Source organism: Micropterus dolomieu, linkage group LG15 (genome assembly GCF_021292245.1).
Source record: "Micropterus dolomieu isolate WLL.071019.BEF.003 ecotype Adirondacks linkage group LG15, ASM2129224v1, whole genome shotgun sequence".
NCBI lineage: Eukaryota > Metazoa > Chordata > Actinopteri > Centrarchiformes > Centrarchidae > Micropterus > Micropterus dolomieu.
In genome coordinates this window covers 1212659-1229017 of record NC_060164.1, presented here as the reverse complement: position 1 = coordinate 1229017, position 16359 = coordinate 1212659, and the positions used below count along the sequence as shown (strand labels likewise).

General features: G+C 41.3%; 1 protein-coding gene across 8 annotated transcripts in view; it reads right to left on the bottom strand.

Moving 5' to 3' along the window:
- Window positions 1–16359, bottom strand: part of LOC123983980 (serine/threonine-protein kinase VRK1-like) — a 35206-nt gene that overhangs the window by 5833 nt on the left and 13014 nt on the right. For all 8 annotated transcript variants that reach the window (XM_046070511.1, XM_046070510.1, XM_046070512.1 and 5 more), the window contains exons 4-11: window positions 15214–15283; window positions 14349–14436; window positions 11760–11868; window positions 11471–11563; window positions 10436–10568; window positions 5249–5369; window positions 3984–4042; window positions 1540–1718 (exon numbers count right to left, since the gene is read on the bottom strand). In XM_046070511.1, the coding sequence (XP_045926467.1) occupies window positions 1540–1718; window positions 3984–4042; window positions 5249–5369; window positions 10436–10568; window positions 11471–11563; window positions 11760–11868; window positions 14349–14436; window positions 15214–15283 (852 nt within the window). The remainder of the gene's footprint in view (window positions 1–1539; window positions 1719–3983; window positions 4043–5248; window positions 5370–10435; window positions 10569–11470; window positions 11564–11759; window positions 11869–14348; window positions 14437–15213; window positions 15284–16359) is intronic.

The following is a 16359-nucleotide window of genomic DNA, read 5'->3' as shown; positions in this document are numbered from 1 at the left end:
GTGAGATTCACAAAGAGTGGACTGCAGCTGGAGTCAGTGCTTCAAGAACCACCACGCACAGACGTAGGCAAGACATGGGTTTCAGCTGTCGCATTCCTCGTGTCAAGCCACTCTTGAACAAGACACAGCATCAGAAGCGTCTCACCTGGGCTAAAGACAAAAAGGACTGGACTGCTGCTGAGTGGTCCAAAGTTATGTTCTCTGATGAAAGTACATTTTGCATTTCCTTTGGAAATCAAGGTCCCAGAGTCTGGAGGAAGAGAGGAGAGGCACAGAATCCACGTTGCTTGAAGTCCAGTGTAAAGTTTCCACAGTCAGTGATGGTTTGGGGTGCCATGTCATCTGCTGGTGTTGGTCCACTGTGTTTTGCTGCAGATTTCATTTTTCAACAGGACTTGGCACCTGCACACAGTGCCAAAGCTACCAGTACCTGGTTTAAGGACCATGGTATCCCTGTTCTTAATTGGCTAGCAAACTCGCCTGACCTTAACCCTATGGGGTATTGTGAAGAGGAAGATGCGATACGCCAGACCCAACAATGCAGAAGAGCTGAAGGCCACTATCAGAGCAACCTGGGCTCTCATAACACCTGAGCAGTGCCACATACTGATGGACTCCATGCCACGCCGCATTGCTGCAGTAATTCAGGCAAAAGGAGCCCCAACTAAGTATTGAGTGCTGTACATGCTCAGACTTTTCATGTTCATACTTTTCAGTTGGCCAACATTTTTAAAAACCTTTTTTTTGGATTGGTCTTAAGTAATATTCTAATTTACGGAGATACTGAATTTGGGATTTTCATTAGTTGTCAGTTTTAATCATCACAATTAAATGAAATAAACATTTGAAATATATCAGTCTGTGTGTGATGAACGAATATAATATCCAAGTTTCATTTTTGAATGGAATTACTGAAATAAATCAACTTTTTGACGATATTCTAATTATATGACCAGCACCTGTATTTGTGTTGAGGCTGTTCAGATATTGGTTTTCAGGCAGCAGTGGTTAAAGTATAATTCCTAAGAAAAGCCCTTGCCAAGCATAAAACCCAAAGAGCTCCAAAAAATTAAAAATATTAAACATAGCATTAAAACAAGGAATCAGTTTGTCAGCATTTCTATGCATGTAATGTATGATTTCAAACATAAGTTAAAGCCATAGACTGCAAGTCTTTAAAATCAGACTTCAGCAGAGAGGACCATTTTAGTGTGTGACATGTTCCCCGTCTGTCATACCAGCCAGATCATCCCTGGAAAAGTCCTGGAAAATGATCTCTAGAAAAGAGTGGGAACCCTGAACAAGTAGCACAGCATCTTGGGAATGACTAAGAGCCACAATTATATCACTGTTCCAGACATTTGTCTGACAACAGAAAAAGAAAAACATGTAAATGAGAACAACTATATGGTACATTTAACTGTTATTACGTCGTTCACATGTTTCACTGTGGACACGGGTCTCTACAGAAATGGTCTGAATACACTAGCGTGCTCGCAAACGGAAACTGCTTTTTATTGTTTCTTGTCATGTTCTCACCTTTTCCCTGGTGGGGGCATCGTCTACCTTGGTGGTTGACTTCCCTGCAGGTCCTTGAGGCATGGAGAAGTCAAGTCTTCCTGTGGTAACACTGGCCAACAGGTCTTTGAGAAGCTGGTAGTTTGGCTTATTTTGGTAGTCCAGAGTTTTCACATAAAGGAGGAATTCAGCCACCTCATCTGAAGACAGGAACGGAGTGAGTGTAAAACAACATGTCCAAGATTTAAGTCAGTATGTTTAATAATGGATCAGGCCATTAAAAAAAGGCATACGTCGCACATTGCTATTATCAGACAGGTTCGATTTTACTAACTGAGACATACTTTTTTAGACAGGCACTAGCCTCAGTGATGATGTATGCTCAGTAAGAAATCATTTCTGGGAGACATGCAGCAGCAAAGGCAGGATGAACCTGAAGGTCTCACAGTCCAGATAATACACTGCCTGGCAATGTATCTCCCCGCAGAGAGTAGATTAGGCATGTGCATAGCTATGGATATGCATTATGTGTGTGTGTGTGTGTGTGTGTGTGTGTGTTGTGTGTGTGTAAGTGTCATACACAATCAGTTGCGATGCATCACACACTGGCCAGATGACGTGTATGACACATACTGCGGTAGGACTTCTATCTCTCTCTCATACACACACACACACACACACACACACACACACACACACACACACACACTTAGTTGATGCATACCCTGGCTCTTATCTGAGGCGGGCAGCCGGGCCTTGTCAGCAGAGGAGCACCCGGTCCCAACCATACATCACACACTAAGCCCTCGCACAGGTGTGACCTCTCCTTATAAAGAGGAGAGATTAAAACACGACAAACTTTGAAAGGCATGTCAATTGGACGGCTGTTAACTCGGTACAAAGTTATTCAGGAGCAGAATACATTTTTGATCTTCATGTAGTCTAGACCGCTGTTTAGCCTTGTTTCTACAGACTCCTGGACGATAATCCACTTTAAAAGGTCTGAAGGAACTGAATCCCAGTATGTGACAAGATTTCTTGCCACAATCTGGTCATTTGATTGAAACAACACGTTTGGTCACACTACCAGTAGTTTCGTAGCTACCAGATGTAGTGGTACCTACCAAGCTACTGTCATAAATGCATTCCAACCCTAACTTGCCGTTATTACAGTTGTATTACTGGATCTGCAGCACAATACTTTCCATACTAAACGCCCACGGTCTCGAGTCGCGGTTCCGTCCTGCCATTGTAAGAGCTCAGAGTCAATGACGGGGATACCATACATACCAAACTGTGAATTTTGTGTACCGTTACACCCCTAGTTACAACAAATGTCTGAAATAACACACAGAAATGGCCGCATGTGTTTGGATTCTTTCACTCTCACTGCGAGCAGTAACAACCCCAGGTCGATCCTGTGAACATGCTCCTGTAAAACCACTCGGAAGAGCCATATGCTGACCAACAGAACATCAGATGATCCGGTCTGCATCTCAGCCTCATGGATAGTATAGTTTTAAGAGGAGGAAGTGTTATTCTCTAAAAACATTACTGCATAATCTAATGAAAATTAAAGGATAACATCAGAGCATTTTAATAAATAAAGTCATAAATTCCTGTGATTCCAGAGATAATCATTTTAGAATTAGGACTGGCCCTTACCCATGCAGGGTCTGAAATTTACTCTTTTCACAGGTACGTTCAATTGTCTGCCAACCAGACCTTTTATCTGCCACTCAAATGTTTGCACTAAATGAAGGAATAATCAGCTCATGTAGGCATCATTTGATGTAAATAATGTTCTCATTCAAGGTTCAATATATTTATATAAAAACACTACATGCATGTTTGCGTGCGCAAAGGACCCGTGTATTTCAGTACATGTCTCATCACTCCACCTTACTTAACAACCAGGTTTTTCAAAGGTGCTGACAGCTGACAAGAAACACAAAGCACACAAGAACTTGAAGTGCACCATGGTGTGTCACACAGTCAGTGCCCAACACACAAGCTTAGTGATTCTCCGACAACACTGGAGCTGCCTCCTGTAGTTGTCACTCAGGACAAACTGGGCCTCTTCCACGTGGTGAGTTTGGTTTGAAGCGCCGCCACAGATATTCCCTGAGCTGACTGCTGGGTGTGTGCGTTGTGTGTGATGCAGGGGCATGCGCCGATCGCCACAATATGATAACCTTACTACATGTGTCTTTCTGTTGTTTGTTTTCCCCGTCTGACTAATGGCCAGACAATTTTACAATTTCACTTCGTACAATTTACCCAGATTTGGCAGATGCTAAATTCAGACCCTGCCAATATGACCTGTGCATGTCAGCCCAGTATCTAAATTGGTACTGGCTCTGGACACAAGATTCTTCTCCTCTCCTCTACAGGCTTGCCGTCTTATTTCCAAATTCTCAGTTTAACCTAAGAGGAGTAAATGATGCCCTGCGGCCCTGGCTTACCTGTGCTGGACCCGCTCACTGACAGCTGCAGTACCGAGTCTGGCAGATTATCCATCAGTCTGAGAGAGGAGTAAGAGGAGACAACACAGTGAGGCAGCAAGGACAGAAACATTATGAGTGACTGAGTTCAGGCATAGATAGAAGAGTGGGAAGAACGCAGCAGGAGGACAAGCTGAATTCAAGTCAAAGCAAACTGTCCTACAGGATGTTGATAAATCTTTCAGGTTTAAACACAGATAGTCAGTACATTTATTTGTACAAACTCTTGACTGAAAAAATAACGGTCAGCAGGAAATCAACCTCTCTCAAACAGTCTTTAAAAATATTTTATTGAACGACGACTAGTATTAAATTGTATAAATCTTGGATATTGTGTCCACCCAGGGGATTTACTTTTCAGTTTCCCAGCAGATATTTGGTAGGCTTTTAGTGCTTTCTAAAATTTACCTTAGACATACAGTAATTATCCTGAGATAAAGGGAATTATAAAAATCCTGCAAGTGGCTACCACCAGCCACAGACATGAATTTCTATCAATCATTAATAATTTAAAGAATTTCTAAAGGTAACAAGAAGGTAATGTTTCCTAGAGTACAGTGGAGGATTGGGGAAAAACAAACTTACATTTCCACTCCATTTTAAAAACCAGGACGTTTTGGATAAATGTAAATAAAAATGTGACAGCCTACATCTGCACTATTATGCAGGGTTTTTTTAGGTGAGTGCAGTAAAACAATGAAAGTAGCACCATTATTAGCATTATTAAATGGCATCATCAAAAATGAATTGAGGTGTGTGTGTGTGTGTGTGTGTGTGTGTGTGTGTGTGTGTGTGTGTGTGTGTGTGTGTGTGTGTGTGTGTGTGTGTGTGTGTTGCGATGTGGCTCTTTCAGACGATGCAAAATTGCAAGTGAAGAATCTATTGGAGCAACAGACGTTGGAATGCAATGTAACAATTGTTTAAATAAAGCAACATGGCATTCGGCTGCGCTACACAGCTACTTTGTGGAAACAGATTGTGAATACAGCTACACTACCCCACTGCTACTTTCTTTAATGCTATGTTACTTCTGTAAACAAGCTGTTGCACCGTTAACGCAAATAATATCCACAGGCCCCATTATATATATATATATATCCAGAAATTAATTTTGTGCCAATCAATGTAAAGCTAGGACACATCCCAACACTCCCCCGAGAGTGGCTACACACTGCATTACAGACCATTAAGCTTCTGCTGTGGAAACAACGCAAGTGACTACCTACCTGGCCTTGGCCTCTTGGACCTGAGTTGGGTTCTTGAGAACATTATCCCAAGGCAGAGAGCCACATAACCAGTGAAGAAGACAAAACCCCAAAATCTGGAAGTCACCACGTCTGGATGGAGCTAAACAGAGACAGAAAGATGAGGTGGTTATACAACATAATACTTTTAATACTTGGCTGCCATTAAAATTATTTTACCTGCTGCTTGCTTCTTTTATTAATCAGTGCATAAATCAGCCTTTTTTTCCTCCAGTGCTCTGGAATATTTCCCCAAAGAAAACAAAAGAAAAGCAGCAGAACAAACGTCACTAGTATCACAAAGAGTCACCGGACAGCATTTTCAAACAACAGATCTTTCCCTTGAGCAGTCAAGGTCAGACCCAAGGACCATCAGCAGCATAGGCAGGTTAAAGCAGATATGTCATTCACACAGACGAACAAATCAAAAACCCTGCAGCACAGATACTAATTCACTTAGACATTGCACATTTCAAAGACAGAACCTGAAGCCATTTTTATATCAAAACAGGAAAGATACAGACAACAGCCCAATTCCTATCTAATTCTGTATCAATAAGCAAGACTCTGTGAGGCTACAGTGTCCATTGAAGAAAACTAAACTAAAAGATGGATAATAGTTGAGATTCAAAGTTTACCTTTGATCGCTAGCAGCTGTGGTGAAGCAAATGTAATAGTATTGGTTGGTGTTGTAGTTGTTTCAGCGCCAACATGCATGCAAACACAATGTTCAAATGCAAAATAAAATAGCAGGGAACATTTATTGATATGAACTAATGTTATTAGTTTTGCCAGTGGGAATTTTGACCTGATGACGGAACTAAAGAAGAAACGTGTCTCACAATACATCGTGAGTGAGGCATGAGTGTTTGCAACATATTTCATCACAGTCCACTCAGCGGTTGGGAGATATTTCACTGTGATTTAAAAATGATGGTGCTATAAGAGTTGCAGGGTCACCAAAGTCATTAGGATTATTATTTTAGACTACATCTGCCGCTACTAGCATAACACACCCGAATATCCAACCAAAGTGTCTGTAGTCAAGACAAATGCAGATATGCACAACTGTGTATATCCACTGTAAACACTTCCACCAATCATAACCATTGATTAAGAGATTTGATCAGGAAGGCAGGTAGAAAAACATAATTTATTATTAAAGAATTGAAGCCATAAAACATTATATGCATGATACTAGTGTGTTGTCACATGTACTAAGACTTATTTAAGAACTCTAGAGTGTGTTTGTGTTTTATGTGAGTGTGTGCGATCGCATGGGTCTACATTAATGTGTGAGGTCTATCAATACTTGTCGACCAAGTCCATCCAAAGGGGTCGAGCCCGGGGAGTTTTAGCAGCTCAATACTGTAACGGCCGCCACACATCTCTGGAGAAATTACCTATCGACTGGCTCCATCAGAGGGGAGAAATCTCCTCCCCGAGCCATGGCCGGCATTGATCCTCCCAAGCCAACGGGCTGGTCTAAAGAGGAAGCGTGGTCACTGACACACAAGACCAGATTACATGGAGTGGGTGGGCAGTAATTTGATTACGCGTTTATTAATTTGTAGTTCATGAAATACGAGTAATCCAAATGTTTTTAACATGGGTACAGAATATCAAGACGTAGGTGCTGATCATGACATGACATGAAATACATGTTGAGGTTTGTGCCTAAATAACAAACTCTGGGGTTAGCTGGGAACACTAAACTGCGTGGACCTAGCAGGGAGGGTAAACAATCAGTGAGGATGATCAGAATGGGAGAGGTGGTTAAAAACGGGATGTTGATACTGGTTGTATAGGAAGGACCTTGATGCTAGCTGATGTCCTTGTAAGCATCAGAAACCTTACAGTAACTCAACTTTGAAGGCATGAATTCATGTGGGTGTTTTAAGGAGATTATTAAGAATTAAAATTGATGTTCAGTTATAAATATTCTGTCCAGAGCCCTACTTCCTTATCCAAATTTAGGATCTAATGCGTACCAAGCACCATTCGAACCGACAGATGTGGAGCAACAAAAATGAGTGTTGGGTGCAAACATTTTTGGTTTTATCCCGTGTAGTGTCCTAGTGGAAGATAACGGACCACTTCTTTCATCTAATTTGACAACTTATACAATGTTTCATGATGTGACCAATAGCAGAATGGAGTGCTCTTCCATGCACAACTGTAGACATGGCGAATTGGTATTTTATTTCAGTGAACCTGTAACCATTTGACCATCATCTTCAGGTCGGGAGTATCATTCCAAATTAATCCCACCTTTGGGTGCGATGCCACCCTCTGCAAATATGCACACTATGCACCCACACACTGGTGTGAGACTGACAGAGCCCAACTTCACCACCAAGGAACAATGAATGGTTCAGTTGTACTTTGACTCATAAACCGATCACGTCTTTATGTCGCATAAGTTGTGACAGACATCAAGCTATGATTAGTTGGGGTTTAACATGTAGTGTGCCATGTCTTCAATATACGAATCTGACTGCGTAATGTAACTAATCTGATCAATGATCATTTCAAGAGGCAAATAACGTTTGTAGTCTGATTCTATCATTGTCTGTTACAGTACATCTCAACAACTCTCTGGCCTGTTCGCCCTTGTGGGTGTAAAATATGCATTAAGTAACCATTACTTCCTTTTGTTGTAAAATACTTCATTGCTACTGAGAGCCTATTAAAAGAAGGATAAAGATGAAAAATACATGTGATACTGACGCTGGAAAAAGTGTTGCAACTCCCAGAGCACCACAATAGATTAACCATTAAAAAGATCAACAACTACATTAAGCGTTGCTGCACTCTGTGTGCTCTGGGTACGGTGCCGAAGCTCATAATAGTGCTGCTCTTCTCTGTTTAATGCGTTTTACCCTCATATGAGGAATGACACAGGACAGTGCAGGGAGATATGCATGTGCGTACACATTTAAACAGCTCTCAAAGGGAGGTTGAACATGCTCGGAAAACACACACATGCACATTACATAAAGAACAGCCACATTAATACACACACACACACACGCACACGCACGTACTGCTCACGGTACATGCTTTAGACAGGGAGGTGATGGTGTTGTTAATTATCTCCTATTGTTATTCAGATTCCCTAAAGCATGCTGCAGTGTCACACTCTTAACCCTTCTGCTTCACAGTCTTGTTGTTTGGAGACAGTCTTCTGTCCACTGGACGCCTACCGAATGGAGGTAATTACGCCGTTTAGCTCTGGGTTCAAAGGTCTGCCAGTCTGCAGCTGCGTTCACCAAACCTCACCATGGTAGCCTGTCAACATCTTTGCAGGGATTGGTGGCATCAGGTCAGAGAAGTGCAGATAAGGGCCTGGTCCTCGGTCATAATCACCATGCGCATGTCTGTTTTTAAGCAGGTGTTTAAGATGACTATATCTATACAGTATATTTTCTTCCCATTGCTGGAGCTTTGTTCAGTTCTGTGAAGGTCTAGTGTAATACAGGCATGGATCTGTATTTAAAACAATGATTATCTCTGGCGGGCTTGCAGCACTCTTATAGCTCCAATAAGACAACCTAGTGGAAATGGCTGTAAATGTGAAATAGCAAAAAGGTCTATTACAATTTTTATAGCTCAACTTTTCTCCGCTCTCCCTCCCTCCCTTTAAAAATGATTAAAATTGACATGAAGTCCATTTGATAGCTAGTGCTGACAGGACATTTTCTGCCCCTCTTTTACTTATCGATCATGTTGATAGAAACACTGCCGTGGAGATTAGGCAGTCTGAGCCTTGCTAACTCACTATATCGAACTGGAGGGTGGTGGAGTTGGTCGGTGTGGAGCTCATAGAGGTTATCTGTGGCTCAGGCCTCGCTCTAACCAAACATCAAAGTCCTTAATTAATGGGGGATGAATACACGATGCAGGTTATGACTTCAGCTAATTAGGGAATTGTTAAACAGAGACGGTACCAAGGAATTCAGCAGGGGCCGTGGATGGAGAATCGATGGTCAATGAAGAGGGGGAGCATGTAGGCAATTTGCCAGTTAATGTGTTCCCAATATGAGCCGAGGGAGGCAGAGGGCTGTGGGGCAGAGAGACTATTTTACATGTATTAACAAACAAAGTCTGCAACCTAATAGGGCAGAGCTTATTCAAGGGTTAATATAGATACTGTAAATATACCAATATCAAAAATAGTAGTAAAATTAGCAGTCTGAGATAGACAAATCAGGGCCATCTTTGCTCTGGTAGTTGAGTGAAGGTTTATTGCTTTTGTCCTATGCACCTACCAGGAGACATCCACCACGACTGGGCAAGGAAACACTGTCTGAAAAAAATGGAATTTGGAGATACAAGCATTGCAACTTTGGAAGTTACCTACTCGACTTGGCTAACACATACTGCTGAAGTTTCATATTTGCTTTGGCTGGACTTTGAATGAACGGAATGAGGACTATGGATTTTGTCGCTCATGTTTTACAGTGTAGTCATGCTTCATGGCCAGTATGGAAGGATTACAGTTACTTTCTTTCAATATGAATATGGCATGTGAGTATCGTTTTAAGTTCGATCCTAGTCTCAAGGGCCTTACGGTTAAATACACGCACTCTCAATCCCAGCAAAAGTTTGTACATTTATAAATGAGCTGCCCATGTGACCTCTTTAACAGAAGTAAGAGTCTTTATCTTCTGTAATATGACATTTCCGCATAAAACTGAATATGTAGGTGGGGTTTGGTTGTGATGTGATGGATTGCTCAGAAGTGTGCGTGGCTTAGTGAATACAGCGCCGCGATACACAGTTGGCCTCCACACACACACACCTCACTCACCTGTGTTTTTAGACCATGAGAAGGATACGCGTAAAATGTCAGTTAGTTGTTTTCATGGCTTTATGAGTTCAAATCCAAACACACACCTCCTTCAATGAGACTGCTCTGCAAGATTCCACTAGCTAATGGTGAAGTGGGGTTTTATATGATGGCAGGGATTTTCCTGCATAGAGGAATCTTTGCCACCGAAGAGGTTTTAGCCAGTGACAAAGAAAAATCCCCTTATAAAAATAATAAGATTTGAGAATAAAAATAGCAATTGAAATCCTCTCTGAATATGTGCAATAGCAATTTATCAACTTCTGTCAAATTTTCTTTTCTCTAGTGTCTATCTGCTTATAAACTGGAAGGCTTACCAAGTCCTCTGTGGGCATCAAGGCTGGTGTACTCAATGGTTCCATTGTGTCCCTTCTTGGGGTTTTCCTTGTATTCTTTATGGACGCCATCAGGACAGTATCTGTAGGACAGCCCATAGTCTGCTAGGTAGACCTACAGCACAGAACAGGACGCTCACACATTACTTATTACAAAGCCATTCAACAAATGATGAATGTATCCTGTCTGTCTTCTTAGGCTACATTCAGACTGCAGGGCAAAGTGACCCAAATCCGATTTTTTTGTGACTCAGATCTGATATTTTTATGACAGTGTGAACAGGCCAAGTCACATTGAATCTGAATTCAGAATTGGGCAACTTCCATATCTGGTCCAAATCTGATACAGATCGGATCTTTTTAAATGTGAACTGAGTCTGGACACTCAGGTCGGAATTGATGCGACTTTGAGCTGTTGGCACTGTCCGAGCGGACACAGTGGGGAGGGAGAGAGAGGGAGGGAGTTGTGGGGCAGTTGTGTTGTACAGCGCCAGAAACCATAATGACAAGGACAGAAAGTTGTGAACACTTGTCATAATTCGTGAGAAATGTGACCCGTGAGAGGACAATAAAAAATGTGAGTCTCCCGTGAGCTAACCAGGGCTAACCTCTGTTGCTCCTTGTTTACTTCTGTAGCCTGCAACAGCGTGCTGCTGTGTGTGACGTCGTGTTATTCTTCTGCGCATGCGGATCACTTTCAGGCCGCGGACAGTTCACACTGGAGTCTGATATGGGCACCATTTAAACAACAATGTTAACTGTCAAACAAAAATCTGTAAATCTGGGAAAAAAAAAAAATCGGAATTGAGCATTAAGGCCTGCAGTCTGAACATAGCCTAAGTGACACAATTCTCAATAAAATGGATATCTAATAATGTGCACAGGGAAATATAACCCTTTACTGTGAGATAGAGATAGACAGACAGATAGATAGCCAAGCACAAGTGTTTATTTTGCAGAACAGAGAAGACCTAATTTCTATACACATTCAAGATAATTAGAGGTCAGTGGACTAACCTGTTCAGGGTCTCTGTAACCCAGCATGAGGTTGGCAGCTTTTATGTCTGCATGGACATACTCGTTTTCATGAATATACTCCAGCACAGCCACCTGGCACAGGCCAAAACAGAGCATGTACACACAAAACAAGAATGAAAGAGGTATGCTCTGTTAACCTTATGGTAGAGGGGTCATTATCTGTTAAAGTGGCCTTCTGTGTTCTATCTGAGCTGCTGGAAACCCAGCTGCATTCACCTTCTTTAAACAACAGCCAATGAACATAAAAAAAACAGGCAGATGAGCTCACCAGTCTTTGACCAAGTTGGAGCACGGTGGACTTCCTAAGTCTACCTCCATTGTGCTCAAGGACCTTCTCAAGGTCACTGCCCAGTCGGTCCATGGCCATGAAACGATAACTGCGTAGTAGAGGAGAAGATCAGATCAAATTAAATTTTTTTCCTGGTTCTGAATAACAAACCATCTCCTACTTCCTGATATGTAGATGGTTTTTTGGCCCAAGAGTTCTGTAAAAAAAAACACAGGTTAACCGAACAAGGTGTGAATGAGACATTCAGTGCTCAGAAATACTATAGTGGAATTTGATCAAAAACTATTAAAACAGCTATTTACTTGTAGGTGAAAATCACAATGACTATAATATCTTTAATGCAACTAACATTGTTGACATAACGGTTCACTTTCGGCTGTTCTGCCTCAACTCTCTGATTTACGGAGTTTCCTGATGGACAGATAACTTTACATGACCAGCTGGTCGTATTCTCTACATGCTAAGGAAAGGTGCTTCAATGCTTCCTTTCTGATCTCCTTTAGCATAGGGTCCACTGGAACATCCTTTACACTTCAAATCTATCAAGTCAGGTATAACTTTAAAGAACAAGCATACTGAATTTCTAGTTAACAATATCATCATAAAAAAAATACTATAAACATAAATGTCGTTTCACAATATCCCCCCAATGTCTCCTCTGTATTCATTCTGGAGGTGCGCTCCAGCGAGGCACGTAAAATAATTTTTGTAGCAATTGGGAGGGACTTTTGTAGTTTTTTACTTTGGCAATAGGGGAGAGACATACAACTTTTAAATGGTTGAATTGTGCATTTATGTTATTATATGTTAATTGTTTAACTAAACTTATCTCCCACATCTACCTAAACCTCAATGGACCTCATACCCCACCTGAACCACACACAGCAAGTGATGGTGCAATTCTATAGCCAGTAATCGTTAATAGAATTACTGGTTTGCTCACTTCCTCTGTGCTTTTTGCACATTGCATTGGTTTGACTAAGAAAGCATCTTATTTTGGTTTCCTAGTCAGAACTGTCATAGCTAACTTTTGCAGTAACATTACTATAGGGTAGGACACAGTAAAGTAGGGATGGTAGTTTGCTTTTATCCCTACAAGCTAAGGGGGGTCAGAGGGCCAGGGTTTAAGAGTTGCTATTAAATGTAATAGTTGGAAAAGGTCAGCCTTTGCTTTTTATTTTCTCCAATACTAGCTACTTTTGGTGTGAATGTAATAAAAATATGGTTGTTTATGGTGGAGGGAGGGTCATGAATTTTCCCCCAGTCCCTCAGGGAGGCTCAAGGAAAAATATTTGTAGCTCCAGGGAGGGTCAAAATAAAAAAGACCCCCCTCCCCCCCCTCCTACTGGTACACAACTATGTCCAGTAAACATACTCTTCATCCTGATTAAATTGATGATGAAATTATATTTAAATATTCAGATGAGAGAAAAAGCGGTTGCTTAGGAAAAGAAGGGAAGTCAATTAGGGATGCAAACTACTCATCTTTTAAGCTAATGAGATGTTCATGTACAAATGAAATGCTTGGTAATTATACAGAAGGGAGTGAATAAATATGCTGGTTCTTACATGTTGCCTATTTTTTTTTTTTTTAATTTCTACAGATAAATGTCAAATGCTGTAAATTAAGAGACAAAAGGCAAACATAAATAACCCTATAATCTATATTGATTCTGAGGTCATAATAACAGGGTTTTCCCTGCCATAAGGCTTAGGTAGTGCGCCATGAATGTGAAATCATTGTCGAGAGCATCAAAACTAACTACATGACTTATCCCAGATTTACCGGCTGTAGTTCCTCCCCAATGCATTTCTTTAACAAGTTTAGTCTTTAAGCTTTTTGGGTGTTGTTGTGAAGAGTATACACTTATGGGACAAAGGTACTGGGACATTTACTTACACATTACTTTTATGACATCCCATTCTAAATCCATAGGCACTGCTCTGAACTGTCTCAAAACAGCTCGATTGTAGTCCAGCATTTACTTCTGTAACCTATCAGTGTCACTTTGTAACACGTGTCATAATGCTCATCTAGCGGCCTTGACAGCCCCTCCCAAAGTATTGGTACAAGCTTGTCCAAGTACCTTTGTCCATGGTGTATTTCTCGCTGTATGAGTTGAATTAACACCTGACCTGGCTGGGATTTTATCCCAGTGTGAGCCAAGCCACCTCCAGATGTGGACTGGCTGATCTGATCACAATGCGTTCTGCGTGTATTTATACCTACATCTGTTTTTCATTATCCAGATACAAATCATGTTAATGCCCTGTGTAAATGGGTAGGAACTAAATCTGCTATTATCATTTACCCCTGCTGACATTTTCTCTTGGCTATATTGTTTATGAAAACAATTGAGAAATGAAGTCCTCCAGTCATAACATCATCCTCCATTCGAAGAGTAATGCTATCTTAAGGTGCAACATATTAGAAACAAACCCACGGTGATACTGTAAAATGAAGAGAAAATGATGATGTTGTTTTTACGCTCAAAAAGGGAGCAGACATGTAATACAGTGTAATCATCTAACAACATCTTGTCCACCAAATGCTAGCTACGTCAATACCTGAGGTCATTATATTCAGCAAGCCCTGATCCCCAGTACAGTGGGATGCCCAGGAAGTCCAGTTTCCTGCCTCTCTTCCATTTTTGCACTGGAACAAGATTAGAAGAGGAATAATTATGTGACTGTGTGTATGCACATTTCCATTTTCACACTCCTGGGGTGCTTATATTTGGTGAATTACAGGACTCAACCCAGCAACTAAATCAAAACTCAAACCCACAATGGCTGTACTAAAAAAGCAGAAACCCTAGTGCCTTGGACCACTTAGCTGTACGGAGTATGAAGGGAATGGTTGGCAACTACAAACACTTTTCATTAGATTCAGATGATTCCCTAACCTTGACCTAACCCCAGTCGAACACCTCTCCTCCTAACAAAAGCCCCTAAACTCTATGAAATGTAGGCCAGTGTTCTGTTCATAATTCTGATTAGTCTTTGTAAGTGTATTAATGCATGCATGAAAATATCAATCATACAGTACTGAGGGTACAAACAAACACACACACACACACACACACACACACACACACACACACAAAGCAGTAGGTCTGGCTCAGGGCTCGATGGCGGCTGGCCTGACTGGCGCTCAACCAGGCTGGCAGGTGGTCAGGGGCTCATTGGAGGCCCGGCCATCATTACGTTTGAGTGGCTTCCCCTCTCTCGCTCCTCTCCACCAGAGGCGTTGGAGAGCTCAGACAAGCACGGAGAGAGGGGCTAACTGCCACTGAGGTGCATGTTTGCTTTGGCTTATTATTAATTACTGTGCGGCAGGCAGCAAAGCCTCTGTGTCTGCGGCCACTTCATCAGTCAAACACACTTGTGCTCCAGTGAGCTGCCGGGACGCTGGGCGGGTGGTGCTACTCACTGCTCTCTGGTTTGGCTGCCCTCTGGTAGAACTTGAGCTCCGAGAACAGGGGGCCATTCTCCTGGTACTCCTGCACATACATACACAAATCATTTACCATTTCATTATCATTGGTTTAACAAGCACTAGGCTAGAGAAAAATAAATATGTCTTAGTACACATCACAAAGTGGGGTTGTGAGAGATGTGTCCAAACAAAGAAGCATCATCCCAACTGTATAAATAAAACCAGCTGTACATTCTATTCATTTTTATACCTTTCTTCCAGTTGTCTATTCCCTGGAATCAAAAGGACTCTCCAAACTTCCTGAACGGAACATGGCTTTCCCATTTAGATTGGATTAAGTGAAAGGAGAATCCCTCTCATTCCTCTATATGTTACCTCCCTTCGACCAAGGGTGTAAATACGTGTAAACATATCACACAATACTTTCTGAAGCAATGAGAGAGACTAATTACTTGTACATAATAATAATAATAATAATAATAATAATTATAATAATCTTTATTTGTAGAGCACTTTTCAAAAACCAGTTACAAAGTGCTTTAACAAGTGTAAAGACAATAATACCCAAAAAACAATAATACAAAAACAATACAAGATAAAAAGAAAAGACTAAAATACACGTTAAGATAAATATAAAATAAGTAAAATAGAATTAAATAAAAGGGATACAATCGGGAAAGGCTCTCCTATAAAAGTATGTTTTAAGAAGGGACTTAAAAGAGTTCACTGACTCAGTCGACCTGATTTCCTCAGGCAGGCTGTTCCAGAGCCTCGGGGCCCTGACAGCAAACGCTCTGTCCCCTTTAGTTTTCAGTCGAGACTCTGGAACAGACAACAGACCTCTGCCCGAGGATCTCAAGGTACGTGCTGGTGTGTATTGGACTAAAAGTTCAGAAATATAACAAGGCGAGAGGCCATGAAGAGCTTTAAAAGTGATCAATAGAATTTTAAAGTCAATTCTAAAACATACTGGGAGCCAGTGTAATGAAGCTAAAATAGGAGTAATGTGGTCATATTTCTTTGATCTGGTTAAAAGCCTGGCAGCTGAGTTCTGGACAGTCTGGAGTCGATCAATAGATTTTTGGGTTAAACAGGTGAAAAGGCTGTTGCAATAATCCAGGCGTGATGAGATGAAGGCGT